Raw genomic sequence first — 23106 nt, forward strand, 5'->3', positions numbered from 1 at the left:
GACATGACTTGGGTGGAGGAGTTGGCACTGGCTTCACTCAGCCTCATCTCCTTCTCTAGTGCTGCCACATGGATCCAAACTCAGGACCTCAGTTCATCCTACCAGCTCATAACACCATTCATAGGGACATGAAGTCTACTCTTCCCCGTGTGTTCTTTGTGGACACTTTGAACCCACAGCCTTCAGCATGGGGCAGAATCATTTGGCCATTGTGCTGTGACATTCCCAAAGGACTTCAGCAGCTCAACCTCACATGAAACCCAACTCCTGAAGGATGCTGTGTCCCCTTCAGTTGAATTAGCACCATGGCCAAAGGCCCTGTGACCTGAGAGCCTGGGCCAGGGAGGAATGGGAGGGGCAGCCCCTGAGAAGTAAGGTGCATCTACATCACTCTTTGCTTATATAGGCTCATCTTGCCCTGGTCCTGGCCAGGCTATAAGGCCCAAAGCAACGTCTCTTCACTCAGCATCACAGCCCCTGGGGAGGGGCGACCTCAGACAAGACCATCCTAGCTTCTTCCTCCCTTGGAGCTGGGCAGAAGCAAAGAACAGCGTTGAGTGGCCTCCAGCTGCCACCTCCCAACCAGAAAGCCAGAACTGAGGTCCTGCCAGGACCTGAGGGGACGCTTTGTGGGGCAGAGTAGGGGCGGCTGGGACCTTGGGCCTGAGAGTTGCATGACTTCTCTACCCTCTCTGCTGAGTTATATGTGTAAGCATGTAAGCAACAGGCACCTTCCCACCAGCTCCGGGTACCCTGTCTCCAAGTGTCACCCTTCCCCATTCGTCATTCTGGTTATCACTCTGTGTCCACATGCACTTTGTATTATCCTTGGAGGTGGGGCTTTACTCTATCCGTGGGCTGTTTGTGGTGCCAGGAAGAAGAAGGTAATTTCCAGGTCCTGTGTGGAAACAGGGAGCATGGAGCCAAGGAAGCCATTGTCAGCACACTGGGAACCAACCTCCGTTCCTCTGTCTCCTCTGGAGGCATGTGTTCAAAGCATTTGGTGGCCTCTGGGCCTGCTGGCCAACACCCCACCAACCTCCATGTGAATACTGCTGATGTGGGAAGTTCACCCAGATGCTGGGCCTGTGGGATCCCTGTTTCCCTTTGGGGCACAGCCTACAATTCCTTCTTCCTTTTCTCACTCTAAGACTCCAGGAGGCAGATTCGAGGTGGTGTGATCAGGGGCTGACAGCTCTGAGGCTGGCACCTTGGGGAGGGCTTGAGAAGCAGCCTGAATTTGTGGCATGCCTCCTGGTGAGGCAGCCTCTTACTAGTGCCCTCTCTCTCTCCCCAGGCCGTTCCTCAGCTATCAGCGGATGTACTATGTATTCATACACATGCTGTCCAGTGGGCCTGCCTGGCTGGGCATCACTCTTCTGGTCACTGTCAGCCTCCTTCCCGATGTCCTCAAGAAGGTCTTGTGCAGACAGCTGTGGCCCACGGCGACGGAGAAGACTCAGGTATGGAGGTTGCCTGGCCGGGCCAGCCACTTTCTTCTGCCCGTCTTGTGATAGGGAGGTTTCTAGGCTCTCTCAAAGGGTCTGCGTATCACAAGACTGAATAGCCGACACCTTACTCATTGATTCTGCAGTGACACACCTTTTAAGTGTCTTATCAGGTAAAATTCAAGATGAACAACGTTTTATTTGCTTTTTCTACCTAAATAGTCATCTGAAATAATAAGAGAAAGTTATTTTCTGTAAATCCACAAAAAAGTAATTAATTGTTACTTTGGCTGCTGAATCTGGGCTGGTGCCCAGCAATCTAGCAGCCACTCAGCATGCCCAAACATGCTCATTTCCTAACTCTGGAAGGGGAAAAGATTGTGCCATTTTTAAGGGTGTTGAATTTGAATTTGGCTCAAATTTACCTTTATAAGAGGAAATGGGGGGGGTCTCTGTTTCCCATCTCCCAAACTGGCCAGCAAGCAGAATCCTCAACCTTGTCATGGGACACAGTGTGATCACGTCTGTTGTGGCTTCCCAGGAGTTCACCAAGACACAGATTGTCAACCTCCTCCAGGAGAATCTTAATCTCCTAGTGAGGCAGGGCTGTGGGGTCTGCATTGCCGGCAACTTCCCTACAACTTCTCGTGCTGCGTCTTGACAACACAGGGCCCCTGCGCACAGAGAAGGGCAGAGCCACACAGCTCCCACAGAGGGAAAGCAGTAAGGAGCCAAGATGGGGGTATAGGTCCCTCATTACCTGGCTGTACCTACCACCCACGTGTGGAACTTGAGTCTAGAGCTGGCCATGTTTGGACTGGGAAGCAGGCATCCCCGCCTGGGGTCGGTGTGGTTCCACCTCAGCGTTCCCACCTTCAGGTCGGCTCTCTTCTTGGGACTTTATGCCACCAGCTCTTCCCTGCTTTATGCCTCCTTCCACAGTTGATAAACTGCCGTTAGAACTCCTAACCCTCCCTGTGCGCATGGGAGTGGACATGTTCACTCAGTGTTGCTGTGGGCAGTCTCAAGTTAGTACCTTGCCACAACATGACACCAGGCGGGGGTAGCTGTAAAGCTTGGGGACCCCCTCAGCTCACAGCATAAGCAACAACAGGAAAGGAAGACACACACACACACACACACACACACACACCCCACAGCAATTGGTCCCGGAGCTATCAGTGTCAGCTTCTTTGGTGTCCATTGGAGTGACATTCATTGTCCCTAGCCAGCAGCCATTCCCATGGGCAATGAGAAGGCTGTCCCAGCCACCATCTTTCACACAAGCCTAAAGCGTTCAGTGGTACAGCTCCAAGGCTGACGTGTCCAGGGTCACAGTAGAGACTCGGCTTCCTAAGACAGAGACACAGTGGATATACATGGTCATAAAGGTTCCCTGCACCCAGGGATACAGTGGCCATGGTGCATGTTCTTCAGAATGCCTTATGAGAGATGCCATGTTCATGACAACAGCCCATGTACAGGGATGGAATGAATACGAATTCTCTGTGAAGCACTACCCATTACCACTCCCTGCGCATGGGGATATATGGAAACACATGTTCAAGGCAGTATCTTGACACTTGGGACATGGGGACACTTGCTCATGACAGCACTGTGCGTAGAAGCTTGCCTCAGGGTGGCTCTCCGTCCCCTGGCCATAGCATAGCTGCCGTCACAAAGGCACATCGTACCTGATGCCCAGATGCTGATGGGCTGGCTGTTCAGGTGTTTGGCTGGATGCATTTGAGCAAAGAGTTCAGCTCTGCAGCTAGCAAGGCCAGCTCCCTGCAGGACTGCTGAGATTTGCTATGACAGTAGTTGTGGCTTCCACTGTGGGAATTTTCTGGAGTGGCCTTGGAAGGTAGGAGGGAAAGGCTGAGGGAACTATCCCATCGCCTCCATTCGTGGAGAAACTCCCACTGCTGGGGTGAGATCTGAAGCCTTTAAGACACATCTTTACTACAGACTGTCCCCAGTTGTAGTGCAGGAGGCATAGAGCTTGGAGGAGCCAGGTGTGGGCCTGGGTAGGAAGGAATGGGCCAGTGGGCCCTGGCCTGGCGGCACCCCGCAGCTTGGGCAGTGGTGGTAACTGTGTGCTAGGATGTTTGCCTATAACCAACTTACCTCTTGTCTCTCTCTCCTGCCTCCCTTACCCTCCACTGCTTTGCCTAAATAACCACTACTTGTTCAAATACTCCGCGTGCGTGGCCTCCGGACTGCGGCCTGCAGGCCAGGAACAAGTGCCTTTCTGTTGAGCAGCCCACCGTCTTTATGCTTTCCCAGACCGCCAGTGGTCTGAGTTTCTGACCAACAGGTGACCATCTCTACCTTCTTGCATGTTGGGGTGATGGCCACAGGACCAGGTGGGAAGAGCTTAGTGTTGAGGCCACCCACCACACTCCCTGCTATTGTCACTCATCACAATCACCTGTCAGGTAACACGGGGACAGTACGCCACCCATGAGGGGAGCACTAATGATGGGCTTTGTCTTCCTCTAGCAGAGGCTCTTGGCAGCTCTCTGTGTCCATCCTGGGGTCCAGAGCTCACACCATTGCTTGACACAGGTGCTCAGCCCCAAAGCACCTGACAGTCAGGCCGGTCACACACGTAGTCAGACCAGCTTGAGCAAAATGACCTTAGCATGGCCCTGTTCTCTACAGCCATGGTGGTAGGAATTGAGACTTCTTTCCACATGCTCACCTCTGGGGTCCCACTCTTTAGTATGGGAACTGAGGAATGCCAGGAGAGAGTTCTGTGCAAGACCCCTGAGACATCTTGAGGTGGAGGCCTCTACCTACCAGATCCCTGTTCTACCTTTCAAAATAAGGACCTCTTTTTAGAAAACCCCAGGATGTGCTGCTTTTAACAGCTACTGTGGCAGCATAGAGCTCCGCCCTAGGACCCTTTTCCTTGGTGGCTGCTATAGCCAGTCCCTGCTCCTCAGCTGAGAAGTCAGGACACAGCAGCAGCACACAGTGCTGTGGAATCTGGGCTGAATTTTTATGACACCTACATTTGCTCCATCCGTGAGCTTTGGAGGAGTGCCTGCCTCAGCGGGGCGTATGCCTAAGAACCACCCAGAGCAGAAGAAGTAGCTACCTCCCCATGTATCTTAAACACCATAGTTAGCAAGATGACACATTTTGAAATAATGGCAATCAAAGTGTTTCCAACTTAGTGTCATAAGAACTCGTTAAAGTAAATTACATCATTCCAGCTGCTGTTTTACACTCTCAAAAACACTTTGGACGGAACGTTAAGGAAGATTAGAATGTCACAAGGACTTTGTAAAACATTACATGCTCCAACTCAGGCTGCAAACACTGTTGGCTGTTAACGGAGCTTCCTAAGTACTGAGTCTCTTGAGCCTGTGCAGACTCCAGCGCTGGGGAGACAGCCCTGGGCTCCTGTCTCCTGTGGCCTGGGCCTCAGCCCCAGGCGTCACAGCAGACCACACATGCACACAGGCCCTGCCACCGCACTTCAGGCACAGCAGACACTACTGCTGCAAAGCTTTGGAGGAACAGACGTTCCGCAGGCCTCGGCGGGGCGGACTTCAGACACCTGGGGATCGTTTTCAACCTGTTCCTAGTACAAGGCAAGCGTGACGGACACTGGGCATGTTATATATATCAACTTGTATATATAACACTGTGGGTGTCTTCGCACCAGTCTCTGCGTCCACACACTTGCAGCAGCCTGCCTGCCCACCTCTGTGCCTGTGTGGGCAACGGCACCACCCTCTGGCTACTTCTTACTGGACACTGGCCAGTCCCACCTGCTCTTCTGCCATCCAGCCTTGTACTCCTTCAACTCTGAAAGCTCCCTCCTTCCTCAGCACTGAGGAACTGGTGCATGAGGAGTGGGAAATGCCAGGCCAGGAGCCAACGGTCTTCAGGAATGAATGTCTGGTCTGCCAGGCAGGTCGTACAGATACCACTGCTCAGGTGCCAGTGGCTCTGCAGAGGAAGCGACACACAGGTGCCCTGTGACAGGACACAGAACTTTGCGATTCTGGACGTACCCTCTATGTCAGGAGCAAGAACTTGTTAGGACTTCCTTCCCTTTTACCTTGCCACTTCTTCCTCGAATGAAGCTGTTCAGGGCCATCTGTCCCCCTAGAGGGGTCTTTGTGCACCCTGTGGACGGGCAGCCCCGGGAGCCAGTGCTGGCTGCCTGGATGCCATGATGACTGATATGTGCAGAGCCTGCAAGTGGAGCGCATGGCCTGCGTGTTTGAGAGTGTGGGGATGGATGGCGTAGGTCACTGTGGGCAGGCCCTAGGCCTGCAGCAGCCAGGGCGCAGTGCTGGCCTCCTTCGCTGGCTTCCGTGTGGGCAGCAGCTCAGTGTCTTTCCTCGCCTTGCAGCAGAGCACCAGACTCAAAGCATTGGCCGACGCCACCTCGAACAGCAGCAGGCCCCTGCTGAAGGACTTCTTCCCGCAGCCAAGACGGGTCTAGCCCAACGCTAGGTAACGGTATGGCTGCCCACTGGGCGCTAAGCCGGTGTGCTGTGACTCTTGGATTGTCTGTTCTTCCTCCAAAGTTTTGCTGTGTTGTCATTTTTTTTTAAGTGAGTGATTTGTTCTGAAAACAAACTTTACCATTTTTACACATACACACACATACACACAGGTAAGTGGCCCAGCTGAGAGGTGAGCTAAGCACATAGGGGGAACGTTAAATTCATGTGTATACGTACAAGTGACATGGTCAGTGTGCTGTGCCCAGTGCTGCCTGACAAGCTGGCCCTTTCCCTGTGATAGACACAGCTTCACATAAAAGCTACTTGAGATAATCCTGTCTTGAAATTGGGAGTAGAGTCTCACATAGCTGCACAGGACATGAGCCCATTTAGTATCCAACCGAAGCCATTAGTGGAGCACAGGACTGGGTCTGGACAGCCCTGGGGCTCTGAGGCCCCCACAGTATCTGTGATGCAGCCTCATCTAGAGGTAGTCTCCTGGAAGTGTAAAAGCGGGCTCGTCACCAGGAGAGCAGATCTGCACTGTGCAGCCCCTTGCCCCTCCCTCCCAGCTGCTTGTGCACGCTGTGGTCTTTTCTGAGAGGCGGCACAGGCCACTTCTGTCTGGTAACTGTAGGCTGAGGGCATGATGGCTTGGTGTGTTCAGCATGATACTGACCCCAGTCCCTGTCAGGCTAGGACATACTAACCTGCACCGGGGAGCCCTGTCTTCTTCCTGGGGCCTTTGAGTGGTCACTGCACTTGCCAATGGTGACAGGGAAGAAGCTCAGATGTTCTGCACTTTGCCCCTGCCCTCCTGTGTTGTCCCCTATGTTGACCATGTGGTATGGTCCCCCTGTTGACACTAAAACAGGGTGTTTGTTCCCAGACCTGAAGGCACGCTTCCCAGGGGATGGGCCCACTTAGCTGTCTCCTGGGTTGATAGAGTGGTCTGAGGTAGGCTGGTAAAGCTACGGGTCCCTCAGACAGGCTTTGTGACTGATGGGGCCTTCTGTTCTTTTGGCAGAGCATACAACTTCGGGACAGCGTTTCAGAATTCACCCCTCTGGCCTCTTCGCAGAGCTGGGGTGCTCAGGGCACCAGACCCTTGGCTGCCCAATGCAGCTCCCCCTCTGGGAGAGTAGTGTGCTCGAGGTGGGAGAGCGAAAAGTACGCTGTGCTCCCTCCCCTCAGCACGAGGTATGGGTGCTGTAGGTCCAGCCTGGAAACACCCACTTGACGGACAGACAGCCCCTCTGTCCCGGCCTCTGAGAGCTGTGTCTGGGGTGCCTGCGCCTGTCCCTCCTTGAGGGTAGGATCCCAGGCCACTAACTCAGGCACAGCACACTGCAATCTGGAGCGTGCGCGACAGACATCGTTGTTGCAGGCCTGGTGACCACATGTCCAGCTGGGCTATGGGAAAGGACACTAAGCCTGGTCTCCTCTTAAGCATTGTGGCTGTGAGGCTGGCCTTGCCAGGCCCAAGCATCTACCCTTCTGCTGTTGTCGTCCTCTGCTGTCACCCGAGGAGAAGACCCTGTCCCTTTGTCCACAGCCTGGTGCAGAGCACATAGGCTTGGCTCCTGTTGCCTCCTGATGTTCCTGACCACGTGTTTCCTTTGTAAACCATCCACACTTCCCACTAGGGAAGCGGCTGTTTCAGACACCAAGTGTGTGTGTCTCCTGGACCTGTGGCCTTGCTGTGCTCATGTTCACTGTCCCCTCACAAAGCCATTTCCCTAGACCATGTGTGAGTCTGTTTGCTGAGATACTGACCCTGCACATCAGAGTTTTGAAGGTGTCAGTGTCCCCTTCCTGTCATCGGCTGCCTGTGGAAGATGACGTTTATGTATGTGAATAAGTCACACTGTTGGCCAAGTCTCTCCGGAGTGTAGTGATCTCCACCACATCCTAGAATGATGTCAGTTTACCTTATTGGAAAACATTTGTTCCAGAGGTGCTGGAGAAGGTGGAGGTTTGGGGCATCCAGGCAGGTATTTATCTCACCCAGGTGAGCCCCACACCAAGAGTTATCTGGGCTGTGGTGGACTCATCCGTTCTAGTCTGCTGCTCAGCCTGCCTCCCACTGGTGCCACAAATTCCATTCAGGACTTTACTTTGAGTGGACAGGCCATCAGGAGGCCGCTGTACTGTGAATCCCTGCGGCTTCCCACACTGGCATTTCTGTTTCTAGCAGAGCGTTCGACAGCTGTAAGGGACCTAACTTAGAGAAGATGTAGCAGTGAGATGCAGCCTTGCAGAAGGTGCCAGCCAGAGCCTGGGAGAAAGCCATCACCATCCCTGTGGAGCCATGTGGTAGGCCTGGAGCCACATCGAGGGTCTCGGGCACGTGAAAGCCTCTATATCCTGGGAAGCACAAATTTTGTAACATGATTACACAAGGTTTCCTTATGAACTGTGCTTGAACTGGAGGACCAGCCGAGGGCAGGAGCAGTTATTAGACCTGGCAGTGGGGGAGGTTGGGTAACATAAACACCACACCAAAGAGAGGGGGAGTGGCCTTGAGCACGAACAGACGGTGTGCAGCTCTGCTAAAGGCTGTCTGTGCCTCCACACACCCTCATGCCCATTCCCCCACCTGCATCGCCATGTGTCAGCCCAGGACCGGAGCCCCTGTCCACACTAGCCCTTAAATAGTGGTGTGTGCATTTTTACAGCCCTTTTTAAGAACCCAGTACGGGTACAAATATACCTGTGGGAGGGGCAGATTCTCTGTGTGTTTAGTTAACAAATTATTTGTAATGTATTTTTTAGGGATCTTAAAATTGCCTTTGCACTGAAGTATTTTCATAGCTGTTTCTATACCTCTTACTCATTTGTTGATGTACCTTCTGATTTTTCAGTATGTTTTTAGAGCTTTCACTTATTAAGTTTAAGAATTTTGGCCACTTTAAATGCTGGTGAGCGTTCCGGCTGAAGCGTTTTAGTATCTGACAGTGAGCTTTGGTTCTCCTCTGTGCCTCTTTGTTCCTTGGTGTTTCTGGAGACTGACCGGCTGAAGGGCATGCCGAGGGCAAAACCATCTTCTCTTCTTGTTTTGTCACAGTCCTTTGTAATTTCATGGTTTCTATTTTGTTTTTGTTTTTGTTTTATTTCCATCCTTCAGCCTTAAACACAGAATATTCTTCCTTCAGGCTGCACATTCTGCAGCCCTTTCTGGGTGTGGGGACTCTCTTACACTCCCCTTCCAGAAGCCGAAGTTTACATAGGAACGCCCCAGACTTTATGCACACTCCAATGTCTTTTAAAATTATCCTTAGGAAATTAGCAAATGAAGTTGCCTAAGAATTTGAAATAGACAAGGGTGCAGGTGAAATGGAGAGACGGAGACCAAATGTGAGCAAGTAACTTCAACCCAAATTAAGCAATTTTTTTCTTAATTGCATTGAACATGAAAACATCTGTGACTTACTACATTGGCCAGAATTCATGGCTCTGTCCCCTGCAAGCAATCTGTCTCACATATATACCAGGAGGCCTGGCTGGACATGTGTTCTCTTACTTTCTGATCCACATACACACTCATGGCCATGTACAGGCACGTATAAACATGTACACATATGTGTACATACAAACACACATGTGCATTCTCCTAGCCCATGTAGCAGCCTCCTTTCTGACAGCCCTGTGCAGAGATACAAAGATGTTGCCCTCTGGGGCATTCGGGTCCTTTCACACATACACATACACACACACACACACACACACACACACACACACCCTAAAAAGGGGTGCTTGGGCTTGGCTCCCATGTGGGTTGTGTGGATGACATTGCAGTGCTGGACTGAGCTCTTCCTCTCCTAGGGAAGTGTGCTTCTCAGTCAGGACCTCCCCTTCCTCCCTCAGCAAGCAGGATCCAGGCTAACCAAAGCTGCATGCCATCCTGAGCACAGGTGCCTACTGCTGCCGCATCCTAGCTAGGAAAACATTGTTCCCGAATCCCAGCAATCCATTCCTGAGTGCAAGCAGACCAAAGCCCCCATCCACGGAGCTCCTGGACGGGAGGATGGCTCAGCTGAGGCTAGAACAGGGTAGCTTTGAGTGTCCTTACTGAGCACATGTCCCAGGATCAGCTGCCGAATGTCTTGAGTGTGCCATCATGGTCACCCAAGCCGCTGAGCATCAGCCAGGTGTCTGGTGGTCCGGAGGAAGCTCCAGCCTGGGCCTCTGAACCCCCACGTTCAAGGTGTGTCTGCGCTGACTGGTACTGGACTCACTCATCCACATTTATGTCACCTTGGCATAATTCATTGGCAATGCCACAGAGCAGCAGGCCCTTGTGTTCTGCATTTCTTTTGGAAGTTGCCCATGACTGAAAAAAACAGGAAATGTCACCTGGCGAATGCAATCTTTCTGTTTGAAAAGTTAGACAGGTGACTGGAAATGAGAGTGGTTCTAATATTGCTCTGAACGAAGCTTTAATAAAGATATGTATGTTGGAAGTATTACAAAAGTGTGATTCTAATTTTGCAGAAAAATGTCTATCAATTTATATAGCTTTATTTTTACCTTATCAGGAGATACAGAATTTTAATATGCATATATTGTCTGACTTAAAATCATGTGTGTCTGCATTACCACTTACAATGTCCATCTACTATGTAATGTATGAATAAGAGAGAATCAAAGATGTATTTAACATGAATGGTTATCTGTAGCTGTCATTGTCATCAGTACTGGGATTTATTTTAAATTGTCAAGTATAGTAAGTACATTAAACATGTCATTCTCCAACACGAATGTTTAACTGAGAGTCCAGTGACTTGTTTTGAAAAACTAAGTTGTGAATTAAACCGGATAACATCTCGTGAGGTTGACTGTGCTGCTGGTTTTGCCTGTGATTTCTGTAGGCAGTCCTGACACGCTGGGCTTTTGCATAGGAGGCTTCTGTTCGCACCCAGCAACCGAAAAGAAGCGCCTCTGTTTTCTCACAAACGTGTGTGGTATTGCATCAGTTGCACACACACTTCCTGCTAACAATCCATGGTTGAACCTCAGGCACACATGTCAGGGTCACATTGTGTGTGTGTTGTCGGAAGCAGACTCTTAGCTTCCCCGAGGGAGAGACAGGGTAGTGTCTGTCCCGTCTGTGCTCAGTTCTACCCTGAGCATTTGGGGTCCCTCTGAAGGCTGAATGCAAAGCTACACTGTGAGAGCCCTGGTCCGAGCCTGAGGTTCCTGTTGTGTCCACCTAGAACAAGAAGCGTCTAGTCAGAGTCCCGGGAGCATAGTCTTCCTCACTAGACCCTCTAATCTTGTGCCTCATCTCTGGGATACCTCCCTTCTCCTTTATCTCTGTCAAACTTGGGCCTCACCAGCCCCAACGTCACCCTCAGGCAGTTTACCCTCTGCTCCCAGTCGTGGCAGATTCTGGCTGCTATGTGAGGAGCCTCCAGAAGGCCCCCGAGTCTAGGCCCTTCACTGTCTGCCTGCTCCTGGCCCTTGCACCCTCTGCAGCTGGATGTCCCGGATGCTGGCACATCAGGTGTAGAACATACAGATACTGGGCTCCTTTGCTGGGCACCTGCGTCCTAGCTCACACCTGAGCCTTCAGAGCAGATTCCCTAGGAACTGGGAGTGACCACGGAATCCAAATCCACTTAACTGGGTTCTAGTAAGAGTAATCGTCAGCCTTTGGTATGATGTGCTGATGATCGGTTCCTGCTGAATACTTGGCTCCTGGTGGTCCTAATTAGGGTTTTAATGTTCTGAAGAGACACCATGACCAAGGCAACTCTTAATAAAGGCAAATACTTAATTGGGGCTGGCTCAGAGTTTTAGAGGTTCAGCCCATTGTCATGGTGGGAAGCATGGCGGTGTGCAGGCAGACATGGTGCTGGAGGAGCAGAGTTCAACATCTTGACCTCAGGTAGCAGAAAGGGACAGTGTGCCACACTGGGAGGAGATTGAGATCGGAGACCTCAAAGCCCACCCCACAATGACACGATCCTCCAACAAGGCCACACCTTCTACCACAAATGGGCCACGCATTGAAATATATGAATCTGTGGGAGCTGTGCCTACTTAAACAACACACTGGCTATCTGAGTGGTTCACAGTGTCCATGCAGATCACAGTCCTGAACTTGTGGGACTTTGTAGCAGCTTGGCCAGACCTATGTGTCTGTGGACCAGAGGGAGGACCCGGAGATGCTTTGCAGAGCTGAGTACCCAAAGCCCAAATATGCACTCACATCCCTGCCTGGTAAAGTGAGACTAGCATACTGATTTCCTACCTTGGAGGCTGGGTGTACCCAGAAAGTCCCTCTGGGTTCTCCACCTACTAGCAGTCTTGTAACTGAGAAGCTCTTGGTGCCATCCCAACCTTCCCTTCAGACGTGGTCCCTGAGCAAGCATCTCTAACTTTGACCACCTGATACAGGCCATCAGATGGTAACTTTGGCTCTTGCCCTCAGTGGGTTGGAAGCTAGAGTGGGGGATGTAGGATTCACAAGTGACTGGGCCAGTGTCCTGCCTCTGCTCTGCCCAGCTCTCCTGACCACTGGGGCCTCAGCTTCCTCATCACACATCAGAACATCCAACACCACACTTAGCTGTCTCACCTAGAGTTGAGCAGTAAATAAATAAATGCAAAGTGAGGATAGTGGATGGGAATTCCACAGAGTCAAGGCAGACCAAGACCAGGTGTCCTGTGTGTCCACTGGGGCTTCTCTGATCCCTGATCCAGCCTGGGTTCTTTTGGGGGCCCTGGGGTTTGTCAAACCCTGGAACCCCTTTTGGGTTACCCATTTTCTTTCATAAAGCCCTTAGCTGGAGAGTTCCGTTCTTCCTCTCACAACTGACTTTTCCTGTGCGTGGCACAGGACACCCTCTTCCTCGGGAAGAGATCGTGGGGAGCGTGGGTGGAGGAGTTGCATCACACGGGGCGCCTGTTCACTGCACTGCAGGACTGCTGACCCAGAGCAAACTCTGAGAAGAATTTACCCTCACAGTCCAGGAGGACGGAAGCCCGAGGGCCTGTGCATCAACCCCATTCCTGCTTGGGAAATCCATCCTGAGCCCTGCCTCTTGTCAACTGGCATCGTCCTTGGCCTGTGTCCTGTGAGGCTCCAGTCCGACTGCGCTGGACCTAGCCCCATGATAGTGTCACACCTTAAAGGTGTATCTCATGAGCTGGATGTGGTGGCACATCCCCTCAGGCAGGGCCAGGGGGATCTCTGAATTCAAAGGCTGCCTGGTCTACATAGCAAATAGCAGGCCAGACAACCCTGTCCAGGCCCGCTGGCAACAACCAGGCCAAACCAGAACACCTTACCTTCTTTGGAGAGCTTTCTGCTATGAGAAGGAGCAATCTTGAAGTGAGAGTCCACAAAAAACAAACAACGGTATAACCTGATGGTATCCAAAAGCCCAAATCCACTGACCCCTGTCCCCATCTGCAAGCTGGGCCATCTTTAAGCCTTCCTGCTGTTCTCTCTGCTGCTCCTGATCTTTGCACAAAGCCGTTCTGCTGAGCTGGTTGCAGCCTACTCAGGGGCTGCTGTACCTGCTTTATGCCCCATGGGAAAAGCCAGGGGCTTGGTCAGTGAATGCCACAGCAAGCCTCCTGGGACTTCCTTTGCTTGGAGAGTCATCAGACTACAAGCTGACCCTTTCCACTGGCTATTGTCTGCAACGGTAACCAAGCTTACGCATTCTCGTTCTCTCTCTCTCTCTCTCTCTCAAGCTGACCCTTTCCACTGGCTATTGTCTGCAACGTTAACCAAGCTTACTCTCTCTCTCTCTCTCTCTCTCTCTCTCTCTCTCTCTCTCTCTCTCTCCAAGAATCCCTGAACTGACTTGATCTCCTGAGCTTCCTGCCTTCCCCTTCCTTTGTGATGCTAATTTCCTGTGTCTTACTGGGGGCTCCAGGGGCTCTTGAAGCTGCCAGGCACAAAGGCTTACCCAGCTAACAAGCCTGACACCAGCAGGGTGCTGCTGCGATGTATGATGGGGTGGATGGGCTTTGTCCTCTGCTGCCTCTCCTGAGACCCAATCTGCCTCATTCTGAATGGCGGAAAGATTACTCTCAGCCAGCCTCCTGAAGCAGACGGTCTTCGTGCTCTGCTCTGGTGTGACCCACCTTGTGGTTGGCGGGTCTGGCCAGGGCTGTGCTGTTCACATTTAGGCAGCTGAGAGACAGTTTTCTGGTTGCCAAGGGGTGCTTGCACGGTGGCAGGGCACATTTCATAGTGTTGTCATTAGTCCTAGGATGGGTGCCTGCCACCTGCACGATGCCACCTGTGTGGGGGCGGGGGAGGAAGCAGGGTATCATGGCTATGGCACTGGCCACTTCTGGGTCTGCACCTGTGAGGACACTTGTTCATGAGTCCTGCAAAAACTCTATGCAGGGGGACTGTTCCTTTTACACTTTTATGGACTTTTATTGCTCCACTAAATGACAGTCATAGCAGCTGTGTACAGAAGATCTTTGATGCCATCATGGGAAACAGGAACTTGGCCTTTTTTATGCAGAGACTGTTGGATGGCTCAATGGGTAAGGACACTTGCTATATCAAGCCTAATGACCCAAGTTTGACCCCGGAACCTAGACAGTGGAATCAGAGATCAGATTCCCACAAGCTGTCCTCTGACCCCTGCATGTGTATTTTGGCACTTGCACACACACACACACACACACACACACACAGAGAGAGAGAGAGAGAGAGAGAGAGAGAGAGAGAGAGAGAGAATTTTTTTTAACAGAGAAAGGGACAGAGGGAAAGAGGGAGAAAGAGAGAACATGCTTCATGCAGGTCCAATCTGACCTTTTAGGGTACAGAGCCTTCAGGAAGCAAATCCCAGGTCTGCCTCTCTGTAGCTCTTGGCAGTCAGTACAGTCTCCTCCTCCCTGGCTAACTGAAGCAAATCACCATTAGAGGCCTGGAGAGGTAGCTCAGTGGTTAAGAGCACTGCTTGCTCTGCCAGAGGACCCAGGTTCAATTCCCAGCACCCATATGGCAGCTTACAACCATCTGTAACTCCAGCTGCACAGGATCCTACATGCTCCTCTGCCCTCCCTGCACACCAGCACTCAAGGTACCCAGCTATACATGCAGGACCTCCATGCACATGAGGCATAGGTGCAGGCAAAACAGTCATGCACATGAGGCATAGGAGCAGGCAAAACATCCATGCACATGAAACAATTTAAAGGAAAGTCTTTTAAAGAATCTAAATATAAGAAAGTTAAAAAAAAAAAAAAGTAAAGTGTTCTTTATAGAACTCCTTCCCCAGCTGTCCCCCTCCCCCCACCGGCCTCCTTTCCTCCTCATCCGATGGGTTCTCTCTGCTCCCCAAATCCTTTCCCCACTCTACCAGCCTGTACCAGGACTAGCTCATGCATTCAGGGCAGGGCTGGCCAGTGTCCCCTTCTGAATGGGGCAGAGTGCTAAAACTGGCACAAGAACCCACCCAGAATGACGTGTCCACACAAGAGAGGATTGCTCAGTGGTCACTCCAATCCCAGATGAGTATGGTCTTGTCTACCCAGCTCAGCTCGGAGCCATTGTCACCCCTCAAATGGGCCACAATTTCCCATTCCTGTTCTGTTTGCTTCCCTCTTCTAGGGGTGTTGTCTGTTCAAAGAGACTCCCCAGGTCTACCCTCCCAGCCGAGGCGCTTTTACTCCCCCTTCTAAAAGTGCTTTTGTGATGACAAATGAAGCCTGCCCTGGAGCCTTGGCAGATGCAGGTTGAGACAGTGGGCTCCTTTGGTGTTTTCTGACAGACCTGAGTTCCTGTCTGTGCCACTCAGAAAGCATATGGTGAGGGGTGGGAAGACTGACCCCTCTTCTTGCCTTGGGACCAGAGGTGCTTGACTGTGTGTGGGTCTCTCTGGGGGTTCCTGAGTGCCCCTGGGTTTAGGCTCAACCCCTGGCAATCTGCTGTTTGCAGTGGCCTTGGGGCTCTGTGAAGGTAACTCACGGGACCTCAGAGCACGCTCTTCCACCCTCATGCCAGAGAACACAGAGGCCGGAAAGGCTGCGGACCATGTCGGAAGCCAAAGCCCCCCCCCCCCCCCCCCCCCGCGTCAGTTCTTCCACCTGGAAGCCTCAGAGAAGGGTCTCGGGAGAACTGGCAAACCCAGCCCGGCCACCTGGGACGTCACAGTGGACACAACTTCCCTGCAGTCTAATTGAGAGGGCTGGTGAGGACCCCTAGGGCAGATTGCAAGGTGTGGGGAGCTGGGGCCCAGGTGAACCTTAGTGCAGCTTGGGCTGGGTTCAGAAGATCCCAGCACAGAGCGAAGCAGGGCCTGCACGCACCTCCCCGCTTCCAGACCCGCCCCTACCCCGCCCTTTTTCCACTCCTGCGACCCCGCCCTTGCCCCACCTCCTCCATAGGACCCCGCTCTCGCCCCTTCCCCCGAGTCCCCGCCCATACCCCGCCTCCTCCCTGAGATCCCTTTCCCACTGTCCGGATGCAACGGTCGCTTTAGTCCTCCGCGCCTCCGCCCCTCCCCCACCCTTGCTCCCGCTCCCGCCTTCCCTTCTCCTCCCTCTCCTTCTCAGTGGCCCCAGACCGACCGGCGGGCGGAGTCTGGGAGCGTGGCACCTGCGAGCAAGTGAGCTCGCCGGACGCGGAGAAGACAGTCCCCTGCACAGACAGGTGTGCGCGGGGTCGGGGCGACGGGGGACAGAGGAGAGAGGAGGGGTGAGATACCGAGAGAGGGGTAGGAGGTGGGGTTACGGGAATGGGAGGGGGGGTGGCAGAAGAAGGGAGTGGGACCGAGCTCGCCTCCCAGAGCCACTGCTGTCGGGATCGCTTTGCTTCGGGACCGGGTCTCCCCCAGCATGCCACCTCCTCCCGGCGGGAGCTCCAGCTCACAGCAGGGGGTCTCCCTAAGTGTTCCCACTGTTAAGACTGGGGTCCCTCTCACACTCCCAGTGTCACGTGGAGGGGGGATCCCCTCGCACAGCAGGCAAGGTGTCACCTGAAGGAGGCGGGGCTCTTGCCGCCCCTGGGCAAGTCTCAGAACCACCTCCAAGGTCTCTCCAGCTCCTTCCAACCTAGTGATTGGGCCAGTGTCCAGAACAGGAGCTGTAGACACGGACAGCACCTGGCTCTCCCCGGCTGACCGCCGGGCCACGCTGCTCTGCCTTTTTACCAAAAGAAGCTTGGGCTGCAGGTTAAAAAGAATTCTGTCACTTTCCCTGCTAACTCCAAAGTCTCCCACTAGGAGTTACTTTTTAATCAGGCTGTTGGCATGGCTACCCTTGACCCTCTCAGGCCCCGAGGCAGGAGACCAAGTGCCACCTGGCTTTTTGGGAAGCCTCCCGGTCATGGCCATTCCTGACCAGAAACAGCTGCAGAGCCATGGGCCGGTGAGGGTTAAGATGCCAGCTGCCCACAGGATGTCCTGGAGGCCGTGGGAGGCCCTAGGATGTGTGGCCCTGGCAGCCACCAAAAATAAAGTACCATCCCTTCTCCTTGGCTGCTGGGGGAGGGGTGTGCATGCTCCTCCTGTCTTCCAATAAGCAGACCACTTGGCCAGGTGAGAGTGGGATGCTATCCTGGAGGCCAAGCTGCTGGGCTCTGGGGAGGTCTTCTAACCTACTGTCTCCCTGTAGCCTGTCTGACCCAAAGCTGGTCTCAAGACCTGAGCTTTCAGAGGAGGGTTTCGAAGCTCAGACGCAGTGCAGCCTCAGTCAGTTGCAGCAAGAGGTTAACTTTGTTGTTAACCTTTCTGGCCTCCAGAGCCCTGCAGGCTAAGGCAAGGTTCTATTTTAGCGTGTCGCCTTGCTCTGCATGCAATGCCTGGGCAGAGAGGCTGGAGAAATGGTCACTCAGACTCTCAGGTCCGGTGTGGTCTAGACGTCTTCCTGACTTCAGGAAAACAGCAGAAGCCTGCCCCAGCTACCTTGCCAAATGCTATAGAAACAGAGGCTTGCATAAAAGACTCGCAGAGAGTGAAGCATGTGAGGAGCCAAGGATGGCCGTGGAAGCCTACAGGCTTGTGCACAAAGTCTCAGTGCGGAGGACCCCCTCATTCTGTGTGATTATGTAGAGATCTCTAGGACATCACTTCTCTGCAGAGTTACCCAAAAGTTCCTACGGAGGGTTGAGGCCTGAGAATCTCAAGGGGGACAGATGTCCCTTTGCCATGCTGTGAAGGCCTTCTGTGGCTGTGCCCTGCTTGTAGGTCCTAGGTCTGTTTGAGGGTCCCCAAGTGCAGACGTCTGTCTTACGAAGCCTGTTGTCTTAGTCACCTCTGGACAGAGGTCCCTTCCTTGAAGGTTACTTAATTTCATTTCTGCAAAATGTGACGAAATATGAAACCAAGAGAGGATCCTTGAGTAAGGGGTGGAACAAGAGACCTGGCTGTGCCAACTGAGGCTGCGGAGATGCAGCTCTCACCAGTATGAGGGTGACAAGGACAAGGACACCGTGTGTGCCCAGCTGTTTCTGTGTCACTCCCTGGCTTTACCCTTCCTGGTTCAGGTGAGAGGTGACCAGGACAGCACACCTGTTCCTCCCAGTGTGAGACTAGGGATGCCTGAGTCTCTGTCCCTGCCGAGCTGGTCCCTGTCTGCCCCATATCTTATGGAGCTAATAGGAGCCTTCGTCTGCAGGGCCCAGCATTCAGGTACAGAAGAGGCTGCTGCTCTTTCCCCTTGGAAAGAGGCCCAGAATGTGGGTACATGAAGTTGGGGCTCTTTGGGAGGGGGGCACCACACCTGTGCCACCTGCATAGTGATGGCTTCAGAATACCTTGATTCACTCTCAGTCTTTGAGAGGACCCGGGTCTAGGTGGGGCTTTGTGGTCATCCCATGGCTTCAGGATGCCACAGGCCTAGGAAGATTCAGTGATACTCCCTCTGGGCTGTCAAATGGAGCTTTCAGCACTTTGGGGCTTTGATAGGTCAGTGAACACACCATGACAGATACCAAGTACCCTCGGACACCCAAGAGGACCAGTTACCTTGAACCAAGTATCAAAAGCACAGGCAGTTCCCTAGCTCAGTCATGAAGAGCAGCCGCCACAGTCTGCTCCATGGAAGCAGCCCACCCCCAGAATGTTCAGGGTTACTTTGGAGCCCTAAAGGGCAGATGCTTAGAGATCTAAGAAAGTGCCAGCCACAGAAAGCCCGCATTTCAGACCGGGAAGGTCTGCAACTCTGACTGACGATGTGCAGGGCATCACCAACATCTCAATGGAATAAAGAGCAAAACCAAAACAAAGCTGCCAGGAGAGTAACAGCAGAAATGGGGACAGTGAGTATGTCCCTTCGCATAGTTACTATGTCAAGACAAGCCAGCATGGGGGAGGCTCTGCATGCAGGAGACAGAGGTGGGGGTGGGAGGGGAGGGAGGTGGGAGGTGGGGGGAGGCCTCAGTGATCCTGAGCAGCCAGGCTGGAACCAGAAGCCCTCATGCAAGGAATACTCACACCTCTGCACTCCCACCTGCACTCTGCTTCCGCTCCGTGTGGGCAGCCCAGGCTGCGCCCTGAGCTGTCCTTGCTCCTGCCTCCTTTGCATGTGCTGGCACTGAGTCCTGTCTGGTGCTGCGTTCTGTGGCAGCCACCAGAAGGTGGGAGTTACCCTGACAAAGACACCAACAGGTGTGTAATAGACACCGGCCAATAGACCAGTGAATCCGGAAGGGGGCTTTGCCTTGGGTCTTCACTGCACTTAGCCAAGTTCCAGCTACCTTGTGACTTTTGGTAACTGTGGATGGGTTTACTCTTGCCCTTTGTGTGTGCGTGGCACCTACTGAGGCTCCAGAGTGCAGACCTGAGGCCTTTCCACCCAGGCTGGCCTCTCACAGTGCTCACAAAACACCTGAAAGCTGGCAGACACTCTGTGCCTGGGGTCGTCAACCTTGGGACTGTAAAGATGCAGTCCTCAGGACTGCCCTTCTGTGCCCATGGGCAACACCAGCCGGGAAAGTCTAGTTTCCCAGCCCTCAGGAGACCCAGCACTGCCCACCCTTCTGCTGTGCCCAAGCGCCCTCTCTCCCCGATCATGAGCAATTCAGGCAGGTTTACCCCTCCCCCAGAGGTGTTCTTACACATGGTACACCAGGAGCTGCTGGAGAACAGGAGCCTTGAGCAGCAGGCACATGGAACTCAGCCACCATTGGGGCCTAGGGATGACCTAGAGGGTCAGAGTGACCCCGAGCCTTGCCCTGTTCCTCACCATTGCTGAAGAAAGTGTCTAGGAACCTCTCAGTTGGTAGAGCAGGGACAAGAGAAGCACAGGCCCAGGGCAGCGGTGAGGCAGGGGCACCCTGGCACACTTTGGACACCCTTAGGTATGAACACAGCATCACCCTGGCTTCTCCCCAGCAAAGTATGGGACACTGATACCCCCTCCCAAAAACAGATTAAACTTCTTTTCACTAGACTTTAGAAGACTAGAGGGTTTGTGTTCTTGTTTTTCAACCAGAGAAATTTCCTGTCCTACTTGTAATAGCCATAATTTGGTTCACAGAACCCAGAAGCAGGTCTCTGGTCAAGGGTCAGCGACCCTTGGAATTCTGCCCTTCCCCAGTCTCCATATGCAGGTGAGGCAGGTGACACAAAGCTGTGCTGTGCCTGTGCTGTTCTCACCATGGGCAGCACCCACCCCCTGGCCCCCAAGGCCTGTCCCCAGTCCATTGCAGGGACAGCTTAAGAAACTTCATAACAGACAGACATTCAGAGGGTGGCAGAGGATACCGTGGGCAGCATTTGTAACCACAGAGGGCAGATAGGCCAGCTGTCCATACCCGGGGCCCCTGGGAGCTGAGGGGGAAGTGGGAGGGAGCACAGGCTTGGCTAGACACTTCCTGAGGCTAGAATGCCTGCCATGTTTGGGAGCATTGCTACTTACTGGACCATGGGCATTCCCTGGCCGGGCAGCCTGCTTCCTACAAAAAGGGGCCACACTGTGAACAGAGGCCCTCAGGCCCTAGACACCTGGATCACATTTCTAGGGCCAGACATCGGGGTAAAATCTCTACTCACAGCAGCCAGATCCCAGGAGGGGCAAACAGCAGGGCCACAGCAAAGCGAGGCCTCTGAAAACCTGGTGCAGGTTTTCTCTGAAGAGAAGCTACGCCTGCCCTGAGCAGGGATTTTGGAGTTGGGATCTTAATCATCCAACCTGCCCAGGACAGTCTCCTTGGGGAAGGAAGTAGCCTGAGGCAGGGGGACCGGAGCTCAGAGCAGCACCGTGGAAGATAGATTTCCTGTGGAGAAACCGAGATCACGCACCTGGAAGTGTTCCACTCTCGCTTCTCTCAGGAATGCCCGTGGGCATTAAGCCACAGAAAGGAGTGCCCTGTGCTAAGTGCTCCAGAGAGCCCACACACACCTGTGAGCAGTCACCTGGGGCACCTCCTGGGGGCAGGTGAAACTGGGGGGGGAGGGGGTGCCTTGGACACAGTGGGGCTTTCTCTTTACCTTCAAGATCACTTCCCAAGAAGCTTCACCAGCAGGGTGTTTGCCAGATCTGCCCTGGAGGAGGAATACAGTGATGTTTGTTCTGGCCCCGGAGCCTTTGCTTTGCTTGGAGGATATAAAAATGTTTTGAGTAACCTGAAAAGCCACCAGCCTGGCTTTGAAAGCTTGCTAGGCCAGTGGGGCAGACCTGGAAAGCCACAGAACTGGCACTTTTGTGCCCTTGAAACAAGAACCTAAATGTCAAGGAGAAAGAATAGTTTTTCTCCCTTTTCCTTCTTACACAGAAGTAAGTAGTGTTTTTCCCTGTGCAACCCTGTTTCAGTATTTATAAGCAAAGGTTTGGGTTTTTTTTTTTTTTTTTTTTTTTTTAATGAATATCAAGACAGCCTGCTACAAGCTGTTAAAATTCGGAGAGTAAGCTTAACTTCACCCACCTTATTCCTACCTCAGAGTAAATTGCTAAAGACGGTAGCTAAGTGCTTTGCTCTTGTCCAAGGAAACAATCCTTCCATCCTCCTGCAACTTGACCTCATTTCCCTTTGACATCGCAGCCTCATGTCCGCCTGCTGGTGCTTCATCTTCTGCAAGGACTGCGGCAGAAGCAGTCCTCCATCACAGCAGCGCCATGGGGCCTCGAAGGAGGAGGCTGACCACCAGGTGGACGTGCCTGACGGCATCAGGCTTGTTCCAGACGCGGCAGAGGCAACGGCCACAGCTCCAGGTAGGTGCTGCTGCTCCACGCCGATCTCTGATCTGCGTTGAGGACTCTAACGTCCTCGGTGGTGCTCAGTCACTGGGCACCAGAGCGGGTGGCCACGTCCCTGGCTGCACTGAGGGTTGCCCAGGGTTGACCTGGGGTGTCATGAAAAGAGGTTGGCTCTGGTTAGAGAATATGAGAAGTGTGTCTTTGGGATTTAAATAAAGTGTAGTACACCAGAAGGAGACTATTTGTAGTCTTTGCTTCCTTTTTTTTTTTTTTTTTAAATAGTACTGTTGCTTTAATTTGGTATGTTTTATCTTAACATGCAAACCAGCTCCCTGCTACCAGGGAGAATAGAATAGGAGCCATATAGTGTGAACCCCCAGACTTCCAGGCTTTTCCCAGGATCAGTCACTGCAGTAGACTAGTCATGGCCCTGGCCGGCCTTCAAGGTCAGAGGTGTAAAAGGAGGGGCAGATTGAGCCTTGGGTGGGCACACTTTGAACTGGGCCTCCCTGTCCTGACCCCTAAGGTAAAGCACGCAGCAGACTGAGCAGTGTGTATAGACTCCAGGGCTGTCTGCTTCTATGGCTGACCAAGCGTCAGGCTCACCAGACCTTGAATCTCCTGGCCATGCCCTGGCTATTTGTGGCAGCTGGCCTGCCTCACAGGGCCAGTTGGGCACTGTGCTCTGAGGCTCCTCCCTCTGGGATCCTCACCTAGGGCTGTGTATCTTGTTCGGGGTGTCTGTGGTGACAACCCCTCTAAGGTTTAGGCCTAGCGTTCTTGTGCCAGCTTCTGAGGAATGGTGCCTTCCTTGGTGACCATGGCTCGGGGCTCTCTGGGGCTCTCTGGACCCGGTAGTATAAGCCATACTTTCTGTCCTAGCTGAAGGAGGGATGGCATTCCATGTGGCGACCCTCGCCAGGGTCTGTGGCTTGTGTTGTGGCTTCTGTCCCTCTGTGCCAGTGACTGCCCTGTCCTAAGGGAACCGCTGGAGTCCAGGCTTCCACGGGGACCCCAAGTGGGAACCAGGACCCAAGCCTTCTTGTCACGAGCCACATGTTCATGCTTCTCCC

General features: G+C 53.0%; 2 protein-coding genes across 9 annotated transcripts in view; both read left to right on the forward strand.

Annotated features, from left to right (window-relative positions):
• The window catches only part of Atp11a (ATPase phospholipid transporting 11A), a 110586-nt gene extending 99836 nt beyond the window's left edge, over positions 1-10750 (forward strand). The window contains exons 28-30 of one of the 3 annotated variants that reach the window (XM_060381382.1): positions 1298-1463; positions 5821-5924; positions 6945-7083. In XM_060381382.1, the coding sequence (XP_060237365.1) occupies positions 1298-1463; positions 5821-5913 (259 nt within the window). In that variant the 3' untranslated portion in view covers positions 5914-5924; positions 6945-7083. Of the gene's footprint in view, positions 1-1297; positions 1464-3680; positions 3766-5820; positions 5925-6944 lie in introns of all 3 variants that reach the window. The other 2 variants (XM_060381383.1, XM_060381381.1) reach the window with 2 other exon arrangements.
• Positions 10751-16428: 5678 nt separating this feature from the next.
• The window catches only part of Mcf2l (MCF.2 cell line derived transforming sequence like), a 142131-nt gene continuing 135453 nt past the window's right edge, over positions 16429-23106 (forward strand). For 5 of the 6 annotated variants that reach the window (XM_060381386.1, XM_021655327.2, XM_021655328.2 and 2 more), the window contains exons 1-2: positions 16462-16592; positions 21879-22048. In XM_060381386.1, the coding sequence (XP_060237369.1) occupies positions 21883-22048 (166 nt within the window). In that variant the 5' untranslated portion in view covers positions 16462-16592; positions 21879-21882. Of the gene's footprint in view, positions 16593-21878; positions 22049-23106 lie in introns of all 6 variants that reach the window. The other variant, XM_060381384.1, reaches the window with a different exon arrangement.

The sequence above is a fragment of the Meriones unguiculatus genome, chromosome 4, assembly GCF_030254825.1.
Source record: "Meriones unguiculatus strain TT.TT164.6M chromosome 4, Bangor_MerUng_6.1, whole genome shotgun sequence".
Taxonomy (NCBI): domain Eukaryota; kingdom Metazoa; phylum Chordata; class Mammalia; order Rodentia; family Muridae; genus Meriones; species Meriones unguiculatus.